General features: G+C 36.1%; 2 protein-coding genes across 3 annotated transcripts in view; one reads left to right on the forward strand and one right to left on the reverse strand.

Annotated features, from left to right (window-relative positions):
• LOC306846887 (voltage-gated potassium channel regulatory subunit KCNG2-like) overlaps nucleotides 1–7,710 on the forward strand; it is a 38,305-nt gene extending 30,595 nt beyond the window's left edge. Inside the window, exon 3 of one of the 2 annotated variants that reach the window (XM_079380574.1) lies at nucleotides 4,311–7,710. In XM_079380574.1, coding sequence (XP_079236700.1) covers nucleotides 4,311–5,147 — 837 coding nt within the window. In that variant the 3' untranslated portion in view covers nucleotides 5,148–7,710. The remainder of the gene's footprint in view (nucleotides 1–4,310) is intronic. The other variant, XM_079380575.1, reaches the window with a different exon arrangement.
• A 2,055-nt stretch (nucleotides 7,711–9,765) lies between these two features.
• The window catches only part of LOC306847152 (solute carrier family 66 member 2-like), a 37,192-nt gene continuing 21,888 nt past the window's right edge, over nucleotides 9,766–25,069 (reverse strand). The window contains exon 4 of the mRNA XM_079380952.1: nucleotides 9,766–11,053. Coding sequence (XP_079237078.1) covers nucleotides 10,846–11,053 — 208 coding nt within the window. The 3' untranslated portion in view covers nucleotides 9,766–10,845. The remainder of the gene's footprint in view (nucleotides 11,054–25,069) is intronic.

Consider the following 25,069-nt stretch of genomic DNA (forward strand, 5'->3'; position numbering starts at 1 on the left):
TACTGTGTGTGTATATATATATATAAAATCCATGTCTTGCCGAAGGAGCTATGCTTGAAATGAATAGTTCACCAACAAAAGGAATCATTTAATCACCCCTCCAAACATTTATGACTTTATTTCGTGGAATGTAAAAGATGTTAGTTTATCATTCTTTTCCACACAATGAAAGTGAATGGGGACCACAGCTGTCAAGCAAGATTTTCACAGCAAACTTTTTGTATGGAAACAAGCAACACAGACATTCTGCTAACTATCTCATTTTGTGTCCCAGAGAAAAAAGAAAGTCATATGCACTCTAACTTGGGAAAACTCCACAAATCACAACTAAAACATTCTCCTCATCATCTCTTTTCATTATTAGGAAATAATCACATTTAATTATACCTTTCAATATTAATGCAGTTCATTAACTGCATGCAAAAAACTGATTATTTCGAGGGGAGCTAAGGGGGATCATGCAGGGCTTGTAAGGAAAATGAAATCTTTTATAAATTAGACATAGTGTTCTACCTGCCTGTCTGATCCGTGACGGGAAAAACAGATTTGCCTGGATGAAGCTCATTAATACATTTCAATCAGGGCTTCAGAGTGGATTGATTATTTTTCCCTAGAGAAATGTGTAATTAAACATGGCCTGCAGGATTGTACAAGTCTGTCCCCTTAGAAAAAGCGTTATACGTCAAACAGCTCAAGGTATGACGTAAAGGTCCGCTGTGGATTTCTTGACATGTCCATTAAGCAGAAATGCCTGTCTGATCCACTAATCAGTTTGCAGTATCTGAGTCAGCAATAACGTATTAATAAGTTGTTAAATAGCTAAGGGTTGGTTGCACAAGTGTTATGTGGCATATCTGTTCATTAGCATTATAAATAAAGACATCTAATGATGATCCTCTGTAAATTGAGAAAAGTATTAATGATAAATTACGTAATCGTGAATTTAAAAAAAAATGAAGACAGATGTGGATTTTGATATCTGTGTTGGCTGAATGAGTTTCGACTGATGGTACTCTATCTGTGATGACTTTAATAAGTGTGCACCTTGTAGAATTTTCCACATTTTGTTTTTACAAAATAATAATATGAAGATTTGCTAATATTTTTGAAGTGATGTCTCTATTCTCTTCAAACATAGATCTTAAGAAGCAAATCATCCTGATTTCTGAAGGATCATGTGACACTTAAGACTACAGCAAAGATACTGAAAATTCAGCTTTGCATCCAAGGAATTAATTACACTTTAAAATATATACAAATAGAAAAGAGTTATTTTAAATAGCAATAATATTTCACAATATTACAGTTTTGACTGTATTTTTGATCAAATAAATGCAGCCTTGGTGAGCATACGACACTTCTATCAACAATATTAAAATGGTGTAACATTATTCAAACTTTTAAATAGTGTAATACTGTATAAGAATGACTATATCAGTGAGCTACGATCATTTTAAAACATCCAGATAATTAGTATTTATTTATTAGAATTACTTCGGTACCTTCATGACACAGAACATAACTCATCTAAACAACTTTGGACACTGACTCATTGTTTTGAAAGAAGAAAATAAATACAAACAAACAAAAAGGAGACATTTTTCAGAATATCTTTTGTGTTCATCAGAAGAGAGGAAGGTTTGGAACAACATGAAGGGTATCTATCCCTTTAAACCACAAATGTATGAATTGCCTTATATAAATGGATTATATAACAAATATATCAAACCAATCTGCATTTCATTATAAACAAAATACCACAAGCAATTTGATGTGAACTTATCTAATACATCCACTCACATCACCTACACAAAAACTGAAGAGCAGTTGTGGTAACACTTTAGTATAGGGCACACTTATGCACTATTAATTACGACTTTTCCCTCAATAAACTCCTAATTTGCTGCTTATTAATAGTTAGGTAGTTGTTAAGTTTAGGTATTAGGTAGGATTAGGGATGTAGAATAAGGCATTAATATGTGCTTACTTAGTACTAATAAATGGCTAATATTCTAGTAATATGCATGCTACTAAGCAACTAGTTAAGAGACCCTAAAATAAATTGCAAAATGGCTCAGAAAGTTGCAAGTTGTGAGAACAACTTTAACAGCATTTGTTTGCACATGCCACTTGATTTGATATTTTGTATTTAATACAATGAGAATCAGACATTTTAAATATTCAAATGTCTTCACATTTTTGGTGGTCACTTTATATTAATACTTGAGAGCCTTTGGCAATAACTATAGCTGAGATGCTTTGGGTGAGTTTTGAAGTTGGAATATAATTGCACTGATTCTAAAATGGTTAACGATTATGATTTTAAGCCTCCCTGTACGATTTTCCCATTTTTCAGTCCTGCTGCATAAAAGCATCCACTGCTCTTCACTGAGGGGGTGTTTAGTGTATTGTGTTGTGTGCTTTACATGTAGCACTGAAGCCAGATTAATCTAAATTGTGGAGTGCCTTTGGGCAACTTTAGACTTGAAGGCTTTCCTCTCTATTCATGCCAGATTTCTATGTGTGTATGTATTGTTGCCACATGCACAGTTGGAGAATTATAAGTCGTTTAGAGTTGCCTTAAGTTTCTTTTCGTCCTGACACTGGTGGGTGGCCAGTTCTGGGCACATTCGCTGCTCTTCCATTCTCTCTCACACATTTAGAGATGACCTTCATTGCACTTCAGAGTATAGTCAATGTGTTAAAAATGTTATTAAATCGCTCTGGTTTCCAAGAACCTTGTCTTCAGCATTCATGGAACATTTTTGTGTCTTTATGATTACAAATTACTCAGAAAGTATACAGTCTCCCAGACACAAGTGTATTTATCTGAAATCAAGCTGCAGTGGACGCGAGTCAAGTTATTACAGTACAAGTCACGTCATTCAATAGCTTTTGAATTTACTACATTTTTTTAAATGAATGTGTCTGTCTTATAATTTAAGAAATTGTATAAAAATGTAGATCAGACTCTCATCTCAGAAACATGCATCGGTCAAGCTTAAGCATTTACATTTTATTAACTGACTTGATTAGTTATACGAAGTACTAGCTTAGTGAGGGACTAACACAACTCATTTTGATAATACCAAACTAATTTCTGTAATTTTATCAAACCTTATGGAATGTCTTCATCATTTATACTTACTGATGCTTGATGCTTTTCCCACCAAAATTACACAAGTTGATGTCATTATGGATGATGTCATAAGGGAAAATTTTGCCATCATTTACTCACCCTCATTTCATTCCATTTCCTTCCAAGCCCATATGACTTTTTTTTGTCTTCGAACCACAACTGATAGATATAGATATATATGTTTCTTCTTAAAGTTTTGATTAAACATCTGGATTCACTTGGATTACTTTTACAGTGCTTTATGACCTTTTTGGAGCTTTAAAGTTTTTGATTATCTAGACCAGGGGTGTCCAAACCTGTTCCTGGAGGGCCACTGTCCTGCAGAGTTTATGCTGTGTTACATTTGTACTCGGAAGTTTGAAATTCTGAGTTCTCAGTAGGAAGTTCTAACTGGAAAGCCCTCCAGAGTCAGATTTCCAACTCGGAATCTTGGAGGAATCTAAACAACTCCAACTTCAGAATCCAATATTGCTGCTCCGTGCATCAACAACAGAAAAACAGTAGTAATATATAATTTCTTAGCACTTATGTTTGTCTGTGTCTCAATAAACTCAGTGGTGCACACTGTACTATCCAACCTCTATTTATGGACATGATACTATGGCTTTATCTGTGGAAATTTCCACTTTTTATGTGTTTTTAATCAACTGGTACTGCTAAAAATGGACGTGTTCTTGGCTTTCTGACTTCTTTGACATCATTCCCAGCTCCGACATCTGATTTCCAAGGTCAATCGAACGCAGCATTAGCTCCAATCCTAATTACTGTAAACGCACCTGAACTAGCTAATCAAGGTCTTCAGACTCATTAGAAACTTCTAAGCAAGTGTGTTGGAGCTAGCTGGGGCTAAACTCTGCAGGACTTTGGCCATTCAGTGAGTATTGCTTAATGAAATTGTAATTTTTTTTCACATTAGAAGTGAGTGCAGCACCCAGGGACATGACAAAATTAAAACATCTGTTTGAAATTTTAAATGTATTCCTGTGTTACACTTATTTGTGATATTGTGTTGAAGAAAAACTAACTATTATGATTTCCTTCTTTTAGCATATATATTATCCGCTATATTGGGACATACTGCATAATGTCCCTCTGAATGAAGACTCTGAATGATACAACAGAATGTGAGAACCTAACCCTGAGCTCAACTAACGTCTGTTTTCTCTCTCAGGGCGAGTGCTCCCAGAGGTGCTACAACATCTTTGTGCTGGAAACAGTGTGTGTGGGCTGGTTCTCCCTGGAGTTCCTGCTCCGTTTCATCCAGACGCAGAGCAAGTGCATGTTCTTACGCACACCCCTCAACATCATCGACGTGGTGGCCATCCTGCCCTATTACATCACTTTGATAGTGGACTCACTGTCCGTGAGTGACCGTCCCACCGGCTCAGGAAACAACTACCTGGAGAAGGTGGGCTTGGTCCTGCGAGTTCTTCGAGCATTGCGGATCTTCTACGTGATGCGTTTAGCACGTCACTCTTTGGGGCTGCAGACGCTTGGGTTGACCGTACGTCGCTGCACTCGAGAGTTCGGACTGCTCTTGCTGTTCCTATGTGTGGCCATGGCACTATTCTCTCCGCTGGTCTTCCTGGCGGAGAGCGAGATGGGCGCCAAGCAGGAGTTCACCAGCATTCCCGGGAGCTACTGGTGGGCCGTCATTTCGATGACCACGGTTGGTTACGGTGACATGGTTCCTCGCAGCATTCCAGGCCAGGTGGTGGCGCTCAGCAGTATCCTGAGTGGAATCCTGCTCATGGCATTCCCAGTCACATCCATATTTCATACTTTTTCACGGTCCTACCTGGAGCTTAAAGAGGAACAGAATCGGTCCACACGGCACAAGCCCGATTCACAAGACAGCACCAAGTCCCAAAACAGTGAGGATTCACAGGACACTGACAGTTCCTTACATGGAATCGCAGAGACCGCTGCAGTTGGTGTGCATCACCGCAGATTTGTGGCTGTGGCTGGTCAAGGAGCATCACTAGTCGGGAGATCACTAAAGTCGTAATGCAAACTGCTGACTGTAAGACTAAAGAAAAAAAACATGTACAAAGACATGCTACAGGTGATCGGCCATAAATAGTACCTGTATAATCAGGTGACTTGACAATAATAGGCTGGGAAAGGGATGTTAAAATGGACAGGTTTGTATGTCCAAAGCACAATTATTGAAAGAGTTAGTTCAACCTAAAATGAAGGTTCTGTCATCATTTACTAACCCTCATGTTGTTCCAAATGCATATGACTTTCTTCGTCCATAGAAAACAAATGGAAATATTTAGCAGAATGCTAATTGTTTTTATATAAAGAAACTGAATGGAGACTGGATCTATAAACCCAAAAACACATTTTTAAAAAGTGGTCCATGACTCATACTATTATATTCAAAGCTTTCCGAGGCCATAAGGTAACTTTGTGTGAGAAAATGATGCGATGAATGATGAAAATGATGAGTTTCCCCTCCGTATTAGCTCTTAAATATCATTCTTGGTTGAGTATTCAAATGTTTCACACCATGTTTGACATCAGTGACAAGATGCAACATTGTTGTTGGATATATCATAACGCATATTGTACTGTTTGAATATGTTCAACCAGTGTCAACCGGCATGGGTGGCGGGCACACTAACAAGTAGGCTAAAGACTGCAGCCTCTAGCACTGTGTGCCTCAAGGTTAGGGGAGTGAGGTTTACCTGCACAGCTATATACCACTTGGCCTCTGTTACACTCACTGCCTGAACCTCACTCCCCTTAGTGTCAAGGCACCAATGTAACTGGTCCTACGTGCACCATTCTAAGAAGGATTCGAACTGGCATGGGTGGTGGGGATGCTAACAAGGATGCTAAAACCAGCAACCCTTACTGCACCACTTGAGGCCAGGGCTGTGAGGTTGACCAGCACAGCTAACTAACAGCTTGCCTCAATACACTAACTTTCTAAACCTTACTCTCATTCGGGTCATGGCACCAATTTCACGGGTCCTACTTGCACCACTATCAAAGGGAGGTGGCACGTTAACCAAATAACAGCAGTCCTTAATGTGCTTCTTGAGGCCAGAAGAGTGAGGTTAACCTGCACAGCTCTTACTAGCTGGCCTCTGTTACATTCACTCACTAGACTTCACTCCCATTCGGGTCATGGCACCAATCTTACAGTGTGGTAGGCAGGTACTTTAACAAGGACACTATGAAAATGTCCACTTTCGTGCCTCTTGAGGCCAAGGGAGTGAGGTTTATATGTGCAGCTCTTACTAGCTGGACTCCATTATACTAACCCCTCTAAATTTCACCCCCATCTAGGTCGCAGCACCAGTGTAACTGGTTCTACTCACGCCGCTCTAAAAGGGATTCAAACCAGCATCAGTCAGCATGGGAGGAGGGCACTCTAACAAGAATATAAAAACCAATGGCCCTTAATCTGTCTCTTGAGGCCAGGGGGTGAAGTTTCCTGTGGAAATCTTACTAGCTGGCCTTCATTATACTCACTCAATTTCACTCCCATCTGGGTCATGGCACCAATGTAACTTGTCCTACTCTCACCACTTTGAGAGGGATTTGAACCAGCTCAACCAGTATAAGAGGAAGGCATGCTAACAAGAACCCTAAAACCAAAGCCCTTAATGTGTTTCTTGAGGCCAGTGGAGTGAAGTTTAACTGTGCAGCTCTTATTAGCTTGCCTCCGTTATACTCACTCCTCTGAATTTCACTCCCATTTGGGTCACGGCACCAATATAACTGGTCCTACTCGCATCACGCTGAGAGGGATTTGAACCAGCATCAACTGTACTGGAGGAGGGCACGCTAACAGGGATGCTAAAGCCAGCGGCCCTTAATATACCTCTTGAGTGAGGATTCACCCGCACAGCTCTTACTAGCTGGCATCTGTTGCACATTTCTCTTAAACCTCACTCCCATCTGAAAAACGGCACCAATAAAACAGGTCCTACTTGCACCAGTCCGAGTGGGATTGGAACCAGTGTCAAATGGCATGGACGGTGGGTGCACTAAAAGGACACTAAAAACTAGCAAGCCTCTTGAGGCCAGGGAAGAGAGGTTTACCTGCATAGTTCTATTTTACATATGCAGCAGTTCTAAAGAGATTTGAGAGTTCAACTGCCTCTGTCCCCATTCACTTTCATTGTATGGAAATGAGCAACATGAACTTTTGGTTAAATATTTACTTTTGTGTTCCACTGAAGAAAGACAGTCATATGGGTTTGGCATGAGGGTGAGGGATGACTGAATTTTCATTAAGCTGGTGTTCCTGGTTGATGGACGCGCCTACCTGTGAAAACTGTATGACTGTGAAGATTGCCATTTTATTTTGCATCCACCTTTAAGGTAAAATGAGCTTTTCTCTGGTGTCAGAGGATACAGTGTTACACTGTTCAAAACAAGCTATTAAACTTTAATTTACGCTCCTATATAGCTGATTTGCAATAACTATGTTAATGAAAACACATTTACACACATTTCTGTATAGCTCTGCTTTTAGATGCCATAGTCTCAGGATCTGCCGGTTGTAATAAACAGTGAAATACCCTTTAAAAGAATAAAGGTTTCTTATTTTCAAACTGTCTTGAGTTATAGATGGTTCGTAGTATATATAGATTCGAGTAAGAAAAGGGAAAGTAAACTGAATGTTACTATAGTACTCAGACATGATACTAGGGTATTCTTGACTACTATGTAAATGCCATGGTATATGAATATAGTAATAATTCAATAGCATGGTATTATCATCTAATAACATTTAGTTGGTTTATTATATTGAGTCCAGTATTGAGTCCTGCAGATCTATTCCTATAAGTGATTAAATACATGTGACAGAGGGTCAGATTGTTGTGAACTACATTGACCAGTGGTAGATACATCCTTATTGATTCTACTGAGAGTCCTGTGCTCATAAAGGCATGGAGAAACCATGTGTGCTGCCAGTACAAACACTGCTAAAATGACCACAGCCGTAATGAATGCACTCTCAGGTTTCCATTTGAATAAAATCGGTTCAATGCCTGCACATTATACCATGAAAAACAGGCTGAAATATCTACAGCCGAGACTTTAAGCTAAGACTACAGAGCAATAATGCTCAATTATTTTTTCATTTGATTTGTGAAATTTACCATCTATCTACTATCTATCTATCTGTCTGATGTTGCTTTGTTTAGTAAATGTGATTATTAGTCATAAATTTTAGCATTTTTAATGTCTGAGTGTAACTGTTTGATAAGCTAACATCAAATGCATCTGTGGAGGAACCTGACTGTAAAACACTAAATATCTATTAATTTATATATTAATATAGCAATACACATACAGAATAATAATAAAAAAAGTTTATTAACAAATCTTGCTATAAAAAAGTAGCATTGCAAATATATGACCAAAAGTATCCAACTTAATATGAACAGAACATTTGGCTAGAAATTCAGTAAACCAAAAACAAAAACAGCAATACTGTACTGCAATACTGTATGGAGTGCAATGACAGAGTAAACCTATATATCATCATGGGGCCCAGAGTGTTACTTGCATTCAATGGCAAGAACATTAAACAGAAGACAGTTTCAAATAATGGCAATACAGAATAAAGCAGTTATTTTATCAAATACAGCACAAAGAGAAACTATATATATTTAAAATACATTATATCTCAGAATAGCAGGTAAAAAAGATAGAATAAAATAGAAAAACAGAAATAAATAACAGCGATAGTAACAAAACATTGTCCTTTAAAAGAAACCCCTCTAGTCTTTCTAATCTAAATGGGGAGAGTTTTATCAGACTCATATCTCGTCAAAAGTCATCGATTTAGTCAAACTGTTCCTCACAATTACATATCTAACATATTGATAAGCAGCACCTCTCTCATAACATTTACTGGCATGTAACATTTCCTGACTAGAACTACTGGACCAGTATTAATCAGCAAATAATCATTTTCTTAAAAAGTATTTGTCATATTTTCCACGAAAAAACAAAAAAGTAAAAAAAGATAATTAAATGTAAAAGTTAAAAAGTAAATTTATAAAAACATGAAAAAATATATTCTCCAACATTTGAAAAAAACAAAAAGATCCCCCACCCCCTTTTTCTTTACTGCATGTAAACATATCCTGTTTTAAGGATCTTCAGTTAAAAAAATGTTTCCTTACAAAACTAATTGTCTTATTGTGAAGTAATTTTTTTTTCAGTACAATTATTACTATTATTATTAATAATAATAAATAATAATCATCAAACATTTCTAAAATACATAACTTTTACTGGAAAATAACAAATACTGTTAAAGAAAGTGATTTTTTGCAGTGTATTGTCATATTCAGGACTGATTGTTGACTGGATGTTTGAAGCACTTGGCCTTGAAGTCATAAATCTCTTAATGAACCCCCAATGTTCCGCAAATACTGTACTTTAAGTCAAACTTTCTTAAAGAGGTCAAAAGTCAGTATATGAATTCATATTTTCTCATGCTAACTGAACTGATTGCATGTAAATTAAGTAGGATTGCTATACATATCTCCAAAAATAATATTTGGGGAAGACACTTCCATCAAGTGGATTTGTGAACTGTATGAGGATGGTCTCCTACTACCAAAGGAGAGAGGGTTTTTTTCTTTTTTGGTTCAAAAAGACACAGGGCTCTCCCTGTGCTCTTCGTTGGGCCTTCACTGTGTGAAACACCACAGCGGGCTACTGAGGTAAAACAGTCTTCTCCGAAAAAACGACATTAAATGTATTAATCTCTTATAACAAAAGCTTTATACATTCGTCCATCTGATATCAGATACTTTTCAGGTCATTCTGAGAGTCTGTAAGGCAAAGGTTTTCAAAAGCATGATGATTTCCTTGGGCTGGCTTGTATATGTATGTAAATGTGTAAATATAACTGCATATCTTTATGATACTGCATGTAAAGTTTGGTTCAATATATATTTATACAATGGCACCAAAAAAAAAATAGTCCACCCAACAATGAAAATTTGCTAAAAATGTACTCACCCTCAAGCCATCCAAGATGTAGATGAGTTTGTTTCTTCATCAGATTTGGAGAAATTTAGCATTACATCACTTGCTCACCAATGGATCCTCTGCAGTGAATGGGTGCCGTCAGAATGAGAGTCCAAACAGCTGATAAAAACATCACCATAATCCACACCACTCCACTCCATCAATTAGTGTCTTGTGAAGTGAAAAACTATGTGTTTGTAAGAAAGAAATAATCATGGGTGACTCATTCTGACGGCACCCATTCACTGCAGAGGATCCATTGGTGAGCAAGTGATGTAATGCTAGATTTCTCCAAATCTGATGAAGAAACAAACTCATCTACATCTTGGATGGCTTGAGGGTGAGTACACTTTCAGCAAATTTTCATTTTTGGGTGAACTATTCCTTTAAGCAACACTTAATGTATGAATGTCATTTCATTACATTACCCCCCCCCCCCCCCCCACACACCACCACCACCAAAAAAACAAAAAATGCATTAATTTCAAGAAAAGATAACAAGCACAAAAAATTGAAGTTAATAAGAAAATCTAAAATCATAGTTTGATGTTAAGTATCTAATACAACGACATTCAGACATATTTAAGTGTGGCTTAAGTTAATCACTTATCCAAAAATGTTTTGGGGACACTGTATAAAGATGCTGTATGCATTGTAAGATATTTGAGCACATTCAGTGAAGCGAGGGTGTTTCATAGGGCCTTGGCGCTGGTGGTGTGTGTGATGTGTGAGATGGGTTTCTGTGGGTAGCGGCTGTAGTAGTACACTTGGAAGAGAATGGCGAAGTCCACGCACACCTGAAGGAAGCCGCAGATCCAGAACTGCACAGGAGCCTGAGTCAACAGGAAATAGCCGGTCTTGAAAGTATCTCCACTGGTCCACATCAACACCATCTTAATACTGGAGGGACAGGAAGTGAGAGAGAGAGAGAGAGAGAGAGAGAGTTAGAGTCAGAGAGTGTTATTAAAGTCTGGAGACGTGAGAAAGCAAGAGGCAGATCAAAATCATTGAAATCGAGAAAACAGGCAAACGTGAAGGATGAGTGACATTTGAGATTTAATACTAACATTTACTGCTGTGTATTATCACTGACTATAACTTTTACAGTATAAATGAGTGAATGAACAAAAGCAAAAACAAACATGTCAGATATAGTCAAAAAATATTGGGCAAATATTTTGAAGGTATAATATTGGAAAATTGTTTTATTTTGTATTTTTAATTTTAAATCACAAAAATACAGTGTTTATTTATCTGTTTAGTTTTCAGTATATTTTCATATTCTTGGCTGAGAAATAGACTAATTGATCAAAATCACTGAAATTAAGAGATTTTATAAGCATTTTTCTTAAAGTAGTCTTTTTTTTTTAAATCAATCAATCAAACAATTATTAAAAAAACAGATTAAAATATATTAAATATATATATATGGATTTTTTTTTATTTTTAAAGCAGAAATTTTTAAGCAACATAATACAAATTTAAGATACAGTATTTGTTTAATAAAGTCTAATGTAAATTTATCTTATGTCAAGTCATTTTCTACTGGAAAATGTAAGAGAGATTTTTCTAATAGTCTAATGTAAATGTATCTTATTTTATTGCCTTTTTTAATGGAGAAAAAAAACCCAGGTTAAAAGTGTTTTTGTTTCAGTATAAATTCATATTTTTAGGTGTAGAACGAGTGACATATTTAATATTTAGGATTTAGCTTTGGTTCTCTATAAAAACAACAGTCTTAATTTCTACATAATATCTCACAATAGTGAGGGTGGCTGGAGAGATATGGGTTTGGTCTTTCTAACCATCTCTATAAAAAGAAGATGAGGCTTTTCATGATATCAGTCATTAGTTGGGAAAGGACAGGCGTAACATTGAGGCCTGACAGTTACAGTGTTCCCACAGGCCGGCTCCATCTGCTCCGCCTGTGGGTCTCATGCTCTCCTCCACGCTTTGTTTCTCACACTTGAGTACAAGATTACACGTCCAACTGTAAAGCATCATACAGTCATCATTTACTCACTGTCTTTCTTCCATGGAGATCAAAAGGAGAAATTTAGAAGAATGTGCTGATCACGCTTTCCTATTCATTTACCATGAACAGAGTCTGAAGCATTCAAGCTTAAAAAAAACATAAAAGTAGTCCATGCAACTTATATATTATAATTTCCAACTCTAGCTATGTGTTAAAAAACAGAGAGAAAAAACTCTGTAAGGCTAATGATGCTAAAGCTACCATTGTCTCTGTCTGTTTTCAATGGTGCTGCCCATGAATGATCGTGAATAGGAATGTGGTAGTTAAAAGTTGCATATGAAAGCAGTCGATTGCTTGAGTTTGTTGAGCTCATAATCACGAGTGGGGCTTATAAAGTTTGCGATAGCATGCCATGCACCACGACACCAGCTATGTTGTTATTTTTATCCCGCCGTGCTCCCGTCTGACTAATTCACAAACGCAAATTTATTATGCACAGTATAATCAGATGACTGACTTTTAAACAGAGTACACTTTCTGTAAAGATAACAGGCTTGTACTAATAGTGAAATGTTTATTTGCAAAGGCTAGCACTACTAATGCGGGAGCTCAAGCTCTTGACGCTCCACCCTCTTCTCCGGGAGCACCAGCTCATTTGCATTAAAGCAACATACTCAAATAAAGAGCGTTTTGGCTCACACCCTAAAAGTGGCAATTTTAACAAGCTATAAAAAAATGATCTGTCTGTATTTTGAGCTAAAACTTCACATACACACTCTGGGGATATCAGAGACTTATTTTACATCTTGTAACAAGGAGCATAATAGGTCCCCTTAAAAAAAAAAAACGAAAAAAAAACACACTTTTATTCAACAAGGGCATTTTAAATTGATCAAAAGTGACAGTAAAAAGTTTATAATAAAGGTCAATCAATATATCACCAAGATCGATATACATATTTTTTGTTCAGCCAAAAAGTATCGGAAGCAGCTTTTTCTGACAATGACAGGACTTTTACTTTGGCAGCACTTGAATGCAGACATGAACAGAATATTTAAACCCTTGATTTCAAACAATCCAGTCTTATATAAAGTTAGTGTTGAAAATATGACACTTACTGTTCACTTCCTTGTTTATTACATTTTATTTTAATTTCTTTATTTGTGAAAAACACTATTGCTAATAGAATTACTGAATCACGATGTTACCAATGCATAAATCTGGTTATTTTACAGATTTATTTTTATCAAGTGCAAATATATTTTTCATATTGATTAATTTTTACATATAATATCAATGTATAATATCAAATATATTGTCTTTATATTGGCCAGTGGTCACCCTGCTCTAAGATATTCTAAGGTATTGACAATCAAAAAAAGGCATATTGGTCAACCAATAGTTTATAATGTTATAAAAGAGGTTTTTGTGACTCTGAAGATAATAGTGGCTGAAAATTCAGCTTTGCTCCAAATAAATTACAATTTAAGTTATATTGAAACAGAATTTTTTTTTTTGTTATATTTCATAGTTTTACCAAATTTTTGATCTAACAAATGCAGCCTTTGTGAGCATAAATAAAAAATCATATGAATCAATCCCTAAACTTTTGCCCAATAGTGTATATTCACACTGAAACCTAGCAGAGTTTAAAAATCGAATGCAAGACTCATTGACATTACTGTGGTGTATCTATCAAGCAGCAGTCGCAAAAGGATGAGTAAACAAAACAGCTGGGTGTAAAGAACAAACCAAAGAAAACAGAGAGAACAAAAACACTGAACAAATCTTTTCTTGCCCAAAAGAAATGGAGTCGGTGGAGGTGTGAGCAGAGAGCCGAGGTAAACACTTTTCTCTTCTTTGTTTGGCCCTGTGTTACACTCAAAGCAGAGCTGAGAGCCGGCCTGATCCACGGCATCTGATAAAAGGCCACTCTGAGAGCTTATTACAGCAGCACGTCCTAAAGAGATGAAAGAGTGCTCTCAGCGCCGCCGGGCCACAGCGATCAGCCGCTGCGATAGAGTTATAAACCACTCGACACTCCACACAACAGCACAGCTTAATGAGTGTGAGCGATGATGTGGACAGGGTCACGATCTCTTACATCGTTAAAGGTGAAATATGTACGTTTGTACCTATGTATGTATGTACCTCTGTAGCGAAACACCAAACCACTGGAAAAAATACCACTGGACAGCTTGTTTTGCACCATAGTTGCACTACTGATGCAAAGCAGGCCTCAAATTATAGACAACAAAAAACAACAAACGTGTTTGCAGACTTTGCAAACATTTTAATACTGAGTAATTAGATTTTCATTTGAAGCACTGAATCAACTCTTTTCTCAAAATGTTTCCTCTTCACAGTCTTTCAAATTAAACTAAGCAAAAAACAAAAACAAGGTAAAAAAACAAACTATGACAAAACAAAACAACAAAAAACATGATAAACAAACAAAAATGACAAAACAAAACATGACAAAACAAAACACACAAAAAAACAAAACAAGAAAAAAAAAAACAAGACAAAACAAAAACAAGAAAAAAAAGAACAAATGAAAAAAAAAACGACAAAAAAACAGGAAAAGACAAAAACAACAACAACAACACAACAAAATACAAAAAACACGACAAAAACAACAAAAAAACATGGCAAAACAAAAACACAACAAAAAACATGACTAAACAAAAACATGACAAAACGAAAAAAAAATGACAAAACAATCAAAAACAAAAAAACATGACAAAACAAGCAAAAATGACCAAATGAAAAAAACATGACAAGACAACAGCTGATCAACTGACAAAAAGCATACCTCAAATTGTAGACAACTGTAAGCAATCCCATAATGCACTGCAATATCCTTTTGCTTATATTATAAACATACAAGTATTAAAAGAAAATAGTTTGATCCTATTAAACATTAACATTTTATTACAATGCAGTGCTAGTTTCATGTCTCTTCATGTCTTCTTTTCAAATAACAATTTCAAATCAAATTAATATTTCATACCCACGTTTATTCAGTTGGTAAGTAGTCATGTAACAAGTGTTGTAATGTAATAATGCACAAGCTAGTGTACAAGGTGATAAAAGACAAAAAAAAAACAACTAAATATCTTATAACATCTATAATATTCAGAATTTCAGCACAAGACTAAACAAAAAACAACAAAAAAAAACACTTTCTTGTCTAAAATAATCACCAACAATTCACATACATTTATATACAGTATTTTTTTGGTAAGTAGCCATGCAATATGTGTGATAATGCACAATCAGCTGATTATTAAAGATTGTAAAATAAATGTTTGTGTCGCATTACACCTTAAATTAGAGAAAACGTGTTTTCATAAGACATACAAGAACTAAGAAAAACAGAAAATATCTTAATGTTTGTATATTAACCATCAGATTAACCAAAAACTAGGTTTATTGTAAATAAACTATAAAGCACACTAGTTTGGGATATGGGCAGTGTTGGTGCGAGCCATCAAACCAACTGTGGTCAAATGAAATAAAAAAGAGCAGTGATCAGTTTTAACAGCTGCCATGGAAACCATCAGGAGTCGAGGAGGATGACGGTTACCATGGTTTCCATGATAGAGTAAAAACAAATCCTCCTGCAACATTTACCAGAGAGTCACAACAAACACTGCAACACTACAAACAACTCTAGAGAGACATCAGGCTGGTAACCCACACTAACATCCACAAGGACATCCAATATTATTAATATTCTGTAAACTGGACGAGATGGTGTTCTGGTAACAATTAATACACTTTTTGAGAAACTACAATTTTATGGTTAATATGCACTTTTTTTTTTTCGCATGATTTTTTCATTATTAATGCATTTGGTTTCAGGAAAGCAAGAAAACGAAATATGTAATCACTGTGTTTGGCATTTTGTGTGAATGACACAGAGCAGAATATTTGTTCATGTATATATAGAAACAATGGACAGAGGTGAGAGTCTTTACTCATCTCTCACACACACATCCTATAGCCTATATTTATTAAATTGCATCAAAAAGCACAAGAAATTCATGAATTCTGCAATATCTCGGTAATAAAACATTCATATTTTATAGATGTGTGTGCAAGACATTTTGCTGTTAGTCTGCTAATATTTTACTTGTGGCCGATATTTCACTTCTTACGTACCATCTAGTGCTTCCTTTTTTTCAGATTTCAGTCTGACCCAATTCCCACTCTACCTAATCTCACAAATCTCATCTTTTCTGATCACGATGAAATCTATCCACTCTAACCTTATAACAAAAACAAAATGCCAGTGGTGGAAAGAGTACTAAGAAATTATACTTAAGTAACAGTATTTTAATATGCATTTGTAACTGCAGGTTAAATGCATTCATGTCCTGCATTAAACAGTGTGTAAATACGTCTAAATGCCACTTCAGGTGAAGCTTCTGTGTTTCTTCTGCATTGCAAAGATGAATTTTGTTGATGCTGATTTAATTTGCCTGGTAACAGCACAAAGGTCTTATTATTCTAAATAACTGATTCCTTTAATTAAAAACAACTAGTTTGAGATTTATAGGCCTATCCCATGGTTATCAAACTCAGTTCCTGGAGAGCTGCAGCCCTGCAGAGTTTAGTTCCAACCCTGCTCCAACACACATACCATGTAGTTTTCAAATAAGCCTAAATGATTAGATTAGCTGGATCAGATGTGTTTAATTAGGGTTATATATATATATACTGTTGTAGGGCTGTGGCCCTCCAGGAACTGAGTTTGACACCCTTGGTCTAGCCCAGTTTTGCGTCCCTCCCACTGTTAAAAAGTAGGCAGCGGCTATTTGCACTAAGTGTAAATAGCGATAGATGCTATTTACATCAAGTGCAAATAGCATATTTTTTTAGTGACAGATGCTATTTACACTAAGTGCAAATAGCTATAGATTCTATTTACACTGTTAAAATAGCAAGATTTTCTGCCATTTATACTACTTATTGCAAATAGTGGCAATTATCTGCACCTCAGTATTGTAGTGCATTATAAAACAGTACGCAATAACGTACTGAGTGTAAATTATAATTTTAATTCAAATTTATTAAATGGATGCCACCTTATTACACCATAACCCTACCCGATACTTTATTTTCAACTTTTTGATTATTTCCTTCATTTTTATTTAAAATAAATGCCTTTTTGATGCGATATGAGATTTGAAATGGGAGAAAAAAATGTTTGGCAAAAGGTGGGCTCGAACTCGGGTCGATCGCGTCAAAAAGCATGCGCCTTACCATCTACGCCACTGAAACTGATGTTGAACTAACTACTTTTTTTATTGTTGACTAACCCAATCACACGTTAGTGGGCGGAGTTAGTGTAAATAGCCTTTGCCAACAAGATGGGCTATTTGCAATTAGTGTAAATAGAGACTCCGTAAAAAGTAACTAAGTAATTTTTACTCTGAGTACATTTTAAATGAGCTACTTTTTACTTTTACTTGAGTAGATTTTTAGACTGGTACTTTTACTTGTACTTAAGTAAAATTTCATTAATGTAATGGTACTTTTAACTTGAGTAAAATATTTTAGTACTCTTTCCACCTCTGGGTATGGGTAAGGTTGGGCATCGCATGCATTTTAATAATTCTGATTCTTGTCAATTGCAATAAATTCAAAAAACAAAACAATTAATAATTAATTTTCTTTAATAAAAAATTTGTATTCACATTTATTCGAACTCTTATTGCAAAATATTTTATTGTTAGCTGCATACTATGAACGAAAATCAACAGGCTAAAGAACACAAGGATGTGTGTGCAACAGAGAAAACTATTTATTATAATAACAAAGGTGGACTCCAGGCACATTTTCGGTAGGGCAAAAAAAGATAATTTTATTTAACATGTTAACCCATACCTAGGCTTGGGAATCCAAAATCTATTCCAATCCAAGAATCGGTCTGGAATCGTCTACTTGTTATAAAATTAAAATTTTGATTCCTCTTATCGATTCCTTTGTGCACATTTTAATATGACTTTAAACCATTCAAGCACAAGAAGACCCGTGCTCTGTTTTCTGTACTGCACACATAGGGGCGTAGCCATCATTTCAGAAATGAGCGGGACAGAAATGTAAAAAAAAAAAAAAAAAAAAAAAAACTTGTCTTTTTTTTATGTCTTTTAATTGGCTAAGAAATCAAATACACTGCTGGATGATAACCAATAATTTGTATTGTATTTTTTTTCCTGTATTTTCCTAATGAAAATTTTAGGATTGGTTTATACAAACACATAATGAGGCAGAATAGTTTCTATACTGTAATAAATGTCATGTCAATTAGCACCGCATTATTCATATACTATATTTATTACCTGGAAATTACTTGAAATTACCATTTTTTAGCAACAGCAATAGCGGGATGCCTTTGTCCATATTAGGGATTTCCTGCACGTCATAAATTATTACTTTTACTAGGTAGTTTTGGATTTTCTGCATGAGAGCACTCCATAATGTTCACATCATCTCATTTTGGATATGAATAAATCTTGTTTCTTCGCCCATGTCCACACATATCCAAAGCACGCACACAGAAAAAGTGATTTTAAATGCATCTGATTGACAGATAAATCATGGTTGATCTATTAGCAAGAAGCACGTAAAAATGCATGCGCTCATTTCAATGTTGAGGTTATTTTAGCTTCGTACATTTAGTTTAACTGTACTGTTAGAGAGGGCGATTTTTACCATTCAACTGAACTGTGTGCATGTATTTTAGACACTTACATTGTTCTTGCTCCATCCATGCAATAACTGCGTCCTTCCATTAACAGAGTTTTCTATTTTTTATTTTCTATTTACTCAACTGTATGACCCATTTCAGGAGCTGACAAAATTACGATTTAAAATCAGAGCATAGCTCACATTCACTAAAATACTGAAACGCAATGCTGATTCAAAACGCCAGCGCTGCCTATTTCACAATATGGCGGCCAAGAACGGTAGTAGTGAAGAGGTACTTCCGGTCGCACCGCTGCCCATTACGTTACGATTGTTTCATTCATTCATTCATTCATTAATTCACTGGGTGCTTTTTAATATTCCTCCTCATTTCCTCGCTCCTCTGTCCTCCATCCTATGACCTAGAAACCGATCGAGCTCAGCCATCTTGAAGGACATCTCAATTCTCTAATTGCACCGCGAGGAGCGAGGAGTGAGGAGCCTTCCAGAGGAGCTATGAGCGAGGATACACACGGTGCGTTCCAAACGGGATATATCGCCCTCCTCATGACCGCCATATTGAAGGGTCGTTCCAAACCGAAGTGCTCAAAACTAGCCACTTCAAAGGGCCCTTCGGAATGAAGGATTTCGAAGGGTACAACTGTTGGACACTTCGGGCTTCCATGATCCTTTGCGCAGATTCTTTGCATGATGACAGCGCCTCCCTGTGGGCATGGGATGATGACGCAGAAGGGCACTTCAAGAAACAGTTTGGTTCCCTACACCCTTCAACTCTTCAAAGCTCTCACTCTGGAGGGTAAACCCTTTGAAGGGATTAAGGCATAGGGATGAGCCCTTCCGAATGGAACGCAGGGACAAGTGTATCCTATGCGGAAGTCTTTTTCATCGAAAAACATGACGCATGTGTAAATTCTCCACCCCCTTCTCATCTGTTGTAATAATTTTAATTTATATTTTACATTTGCAATTTAAATAAACCATACATGTCATATTTCAACAGAGCATCTTTCTTTATTAATATTTATATTTAATGTCTTACAAAACAAACTTTAACAACATAAGGGCAGATCCATTTTGTGCAGCTGATTATGCTCTGAAGTGATGCTAAAGGGAGCAAGGATATCATTTCACTTGATTCAATTCCTCTGTCCTCGCGTCTTTTCCGTGCATCCTTCCCTCACATCCTGAAGGGGTGGAGCTAAGATGCTAGGAAAGGACGCAAGAAAAGGAAACGAGGATGCACCATTAAGAATTGAGAAGCACCCTGTGTTTCTCCATCGGCGCCTCCTTTCTTTTTTTTTTTTTGTACTTTGTACTTTTGGTGAAAAATAAACATAGCAAAGTTGAATACTTTAGTTTTGTTCTACTTAAGTAAAAATACCACAATTTAATTATGCTCAAGAAAGTAGAAAAAAAAAATGTACTCAAGTACTGTAACAAAAGTATTTGTAATTAGTTACTTTTCACCTCTGCAAAATACTGACTTAGACTGCACCATCTTACTGATTTGTAAAGTAAACCAACCAGTCATTTTTTTCTATGACAGTTAGTGGAAAGTGTGAACTAATGAAAATATATAACTAAAGCTACACATAAAACAATATCTTTCAAATATTTGCTTATAGCCTACAAACGTTGCAAACATAATATTCAGTGATACAATTTTCATTTGAAGCACTGAATGTACTCTATCCGCCAAAAACGATCACAAATCAAACCAAACAAAACTAAACAAAAACAAACAAAACAAACACAAAACAAAACAGGAAAACAAAATCAAACCACATAAAAAACAATAATAAACAAACAAACAATAATAATAATAATAATAATAATTATTATTATTATTATTATAAAAACAAACAAAACCCACAAAGCCAAACCAATCAAAAACATTCCCCCAACAAAAATCACAAAAAGAGTGAAGTTTAGTAAAATAAAAGAAAGTGTTCTGTACTGTAAAGGCCTCAGACCATAGGCAATCAAAGGCAGTAGCAGGGTGAACAATAGAAGGTGATCAAAAGTCCTGCCTGAGCATCTCTAGCTGAAAGGATGTTAGATGTCAATGGCATCAACACGCCACCAACAGCCTGAGAAACAGGGTGTTCGACGTAAAGCAGTCAACACAAACACACTGCTGTGAAATACTGCTGTCCTGCACAGCGTCTTCTGACAGATGCGCGGAGGGCAGCTTCCTTTTGTGGGAGCGTTCAATTCACCCCGCACCTGATGCCAGCCTCAAATCTACAGGAACGCGCAGCTTAATGAATGGTTTGTTTGCAGCCCGTGGATACAAACCAGCCTGATGCTCAGTAAACACATACGGAACGAGAGCAGGGCCGCGAGATCATTCACACAGCTAAATAAGGCACAGAGGGTCCTCCAACTCAAACTAACAGGACTCTGGCGGTGAACCTTATAAGGCTGGCTGTGGGGGGTCACCGCTTTCCCTCCCATTGCGATTCATTAATCTTCATCAAAAAAGTAACATGAGGCCAGAGGTTCATTTACAGCAGAAATTGCCAAGTAAACAACTCACTCTGAAACAACGAACAATGGCTGAACAACTACAAAAGAAAGAGAGAACAAAAATTAATGGGGGGAAAAAAACAAGACTGTGAATAAGATGGAACTTTCACCATTTGTTTTGATCAGTGCAGCAACAAAAAAAAAGAAAAAAAAATCGTAATTCAATATAGTCTTGTAATACAAGGCAGTCTGAAGGAGATAAATCGTGAGAGATTGTGGAGGGTCTACATTGAATACTGTGTGGATCTAACTCTGATACGACCGTTTCCCATGCACTGGAAGTGAACATAAATTACTTTAGGTTCAGTGAGACATTCAGGGAACATAAACAAGATAAAGCAGAAGACTGAAATAAAAGTTGTCCTTAAGTCAGATGGAAGTTTTGGAGGTCTCTGGCCTCAACAATGCAAAGTCTGTAAAAAAAAAAAAAGACTGTAAAACTGTTCACTGCAGTAGCTCATCATCGCTTACTGATTAATATACAAACATGCCTCATAAAATTCACTGCCTTATGCTTACATGTTTTTCCTTTTTTTGCAAAGCCTAATTTTATTATAACATTCTATAACATTTAGCTAAACATCATTCATTCATTCATTCCAAATTTCAAATCAAATTTCTCCCGCCCCTTCCTCCTCAGACTCGACTCTCGAGTGGGTTGCCAGATTGAGGACATGCAACAGGAAAGAGTAAAATTATTAATGGAAGGTCAAGAGTCTTACACTGCAAATTGATGAATTGATTTATTCTAGGGATGCACGATATTATCGGAATGATATCGGAATCGGCCGATAATGGCTTTAAATGTAAATATCGGCATCGGCCCGATATGAAAAATTATGCCGATAAGAGGAATACGTTAACTCACATGTGCTCAGGGTGTGCTAGCGATTAGATCATGTCAGCAGTGTGGCTCATTCTTGAAGCAAAGTTTTGTCTGAATTTGGATCGAAGCATTTAAACTGTGAAAGCATGTACAGAATGACGCGTTCGGTGTATGACAGACTAGTGTAGTAATAGCACGTGCAGCGGCAGCCTCCCCCAGGTCCTAATGCCCATTCTATAAGGCGTTTTAATCTGTAGGGGGTCCTGGTGGCCTACTTCTAATTAAATTAAAAGTAAAATAGCCTACACAAATAGCATTTAGACTGTGTTTCTGATTAAATAAAGTAGTAATTGATGTCATAAAATAATGAGTATGTTTTGATTTAAAGGTCAGAACTATAGCTTACATGAAAAAAAAATTAAAATCACAAACATGACACTTGTAAATTAAAAAATGCAGAGATTGATATATAGTTTATTTATATTTAATTTCAAAGCTTCAATGTACTTCCAAAAAACCTTCATTATTGTTTATTTAATTCTAACAAATAAGTTCTTTTTAAAAACTAACCAAAATGAAAAAGATTTTTCTTATAATTTCTGCACAGGAGAGACGTGGTGTTGTTTCCAAACAAAAGGAAACATATCGGTATCGGCCAAAATGAGTTGGAAAATATCGGCATATCAGATATTGGCAAAAATCCAATATCGTTCATCCCTAATTTATTCACATTTTAATATGCCTATAGTCATAGAGCGTTTTAGATGGATGCTGAAGCTTTTTAGTTCGGCCAGAACCTGTGATCTCTGACCCAGTTCATTTGCTGGCTATCATGGCTACAGTACTCTCTGTGTTTTTTACTTTTTTGTACAATATTAAAATGTTTTAAATTAAATTCAAGTATCATTTTGTGTGACATTAATAGCAATAATGAAAGAGACAATGGAAATTTACATCAGATCTTTAAAATAACAAAAAAAAGTAAAAGAAACAAGAATGTTAAACTGTGAACTATTTTCAAATAAATGTATTCCATGACCAAGAGTGTGTCACTGAGCATGATTTGAATCACTTTATAATTGTTTATTCATTTGATTATGCACATTTTGTTCCAAGTATGAGACAGCAGCGCGCTTGCACGTGTATGCATTTATCTGTTAAGCAGTCAGGTAAAAAGCAGAAGGATGTGCAGCCAGGCGATCATGATCACAAAATAAACACTGGCAAGATAATACAACAGGTAGATTCCAATAAACTACATCAGGGAGACTTGAAACTGTTTTATTGTACGTGAGCTGAAATTGTTTGATTATTTTATTAGATTTTGTTTTATGATGTTTGAAAGTACTTTATTACATGAGAAGACGCAGTGCGCAGTGATATAAGAGACATGAAACTTAACTTAATGCAGGATGTAATGATTGACTTTATTCCCCAAATTGCATTAAATTGATCAAAGGTGACAGTAAAGACATTTAAAATGTTACATCTAATGAATTTCTAGTAAATGCTGTTGCTTTGAACATTCTATTCATCAAGGAATCCTAAAAACAGTATAGGGTTCCTTTAAAAAAATATAAAAGTTTCAACACTGATTAGTTTTAACATTAGAAATGTTTCTTGAGCAGCAAATCAGCACATTAGAATGATTTCTGAAGGATCATGTGACACTGAAGACTGGAGTAATGATGCTGAAAATACAGCTTTGCATCACAGGAATAAATTACATTTTAAAATATATCCAAATAGAAAACCATAATATTCAATTTTAATAATATTTGACAATATTACTGTTTTTACTGTATTTTTTTTTTTTTTTTTTAAATCAAAATGCAGCCTTGGTGACACTTTTGAAAAGAAATACATATTAAATATATATACACACATACACATATGTATAATATGTATAAATTTATACAGCTATATTCCGTTTTCTTAAAAGACCCCCAAAACTAAATGCACAAACAAACACACACATACACATATACAAATAAACCTGTTTGCATACACACAGATACATACATCGACAGCAATAGACAGGCTCTATCACATGGTTTGCACAGATGTTAAAACACACACACACACACGGGAGGCAGCAACCCTTATCTTGTCAGGCTGGCATGATGCCAGTGGCGGGCTCCCCGCCTGTGCCATCAAATCAGTCCGGGTGAACGGAGACACACACACACACATGCGCGCGTGCATGTACGCGCCCATGCACACACACACACACACACACACACAAACTCAAATGCTGCAAAACAGAGCACAGGATGGCATCTCACAGTGTGAGATGCTACCAAACACACTAAGTCACACTGACAGGATGTGTCTTTACAGAACACGCACTGTCGCTCTCAAAAGGTTATGCAAGATAATACGCCTCTCTCACATACATAATGCATCTTATACAATCTAACAGCTGCTGTGAAACATTACCTGATCACTATTTTTGTCTGATTTGTCATTTTGAATTCAGTTACTGCCTTTGGAACGTGCTTTATAACTTAATTTGTGCTTTGGTTAATGTGTGGTCATCCAATCACATGTACAGCAAAATGAAACATTAATAAATAAAACGTCCACTACACCAGTTAACGTATATATCTAAGGTATCTATATTTGATTCCCGTAGCTTAGCAACAGTATTTTATAAACCAGATGAGCAGGAAGTCTGACTAGCAGACATCAAGGAGTGACTGTGCTGCCACATATGACTTCCCATGTTCCTCTGTTCAAGCACTAGAGCAGTGGAGATTTCTGGACTCACTCACCAGAGACAGATTGAGTGAGAGCAAAAATGTCAAGGTGGTCATATCATAATTATTCTAAATAACTTCTTTAAAGTTATTTTTTTTTTCTTTTCCAC

Source organism: Barbus barbus (assembly GCF_936440315.1).
Source record: "Barbus barbus genome assembly, chromosome: 27".
NCBI classification, from domain to species: domain Eukaryota; kingdom Metazoa; phylum Chordata; class Actinopteri; order Cypriniformes; family Cyprinidae; genus Barbus; species Barbus barbus.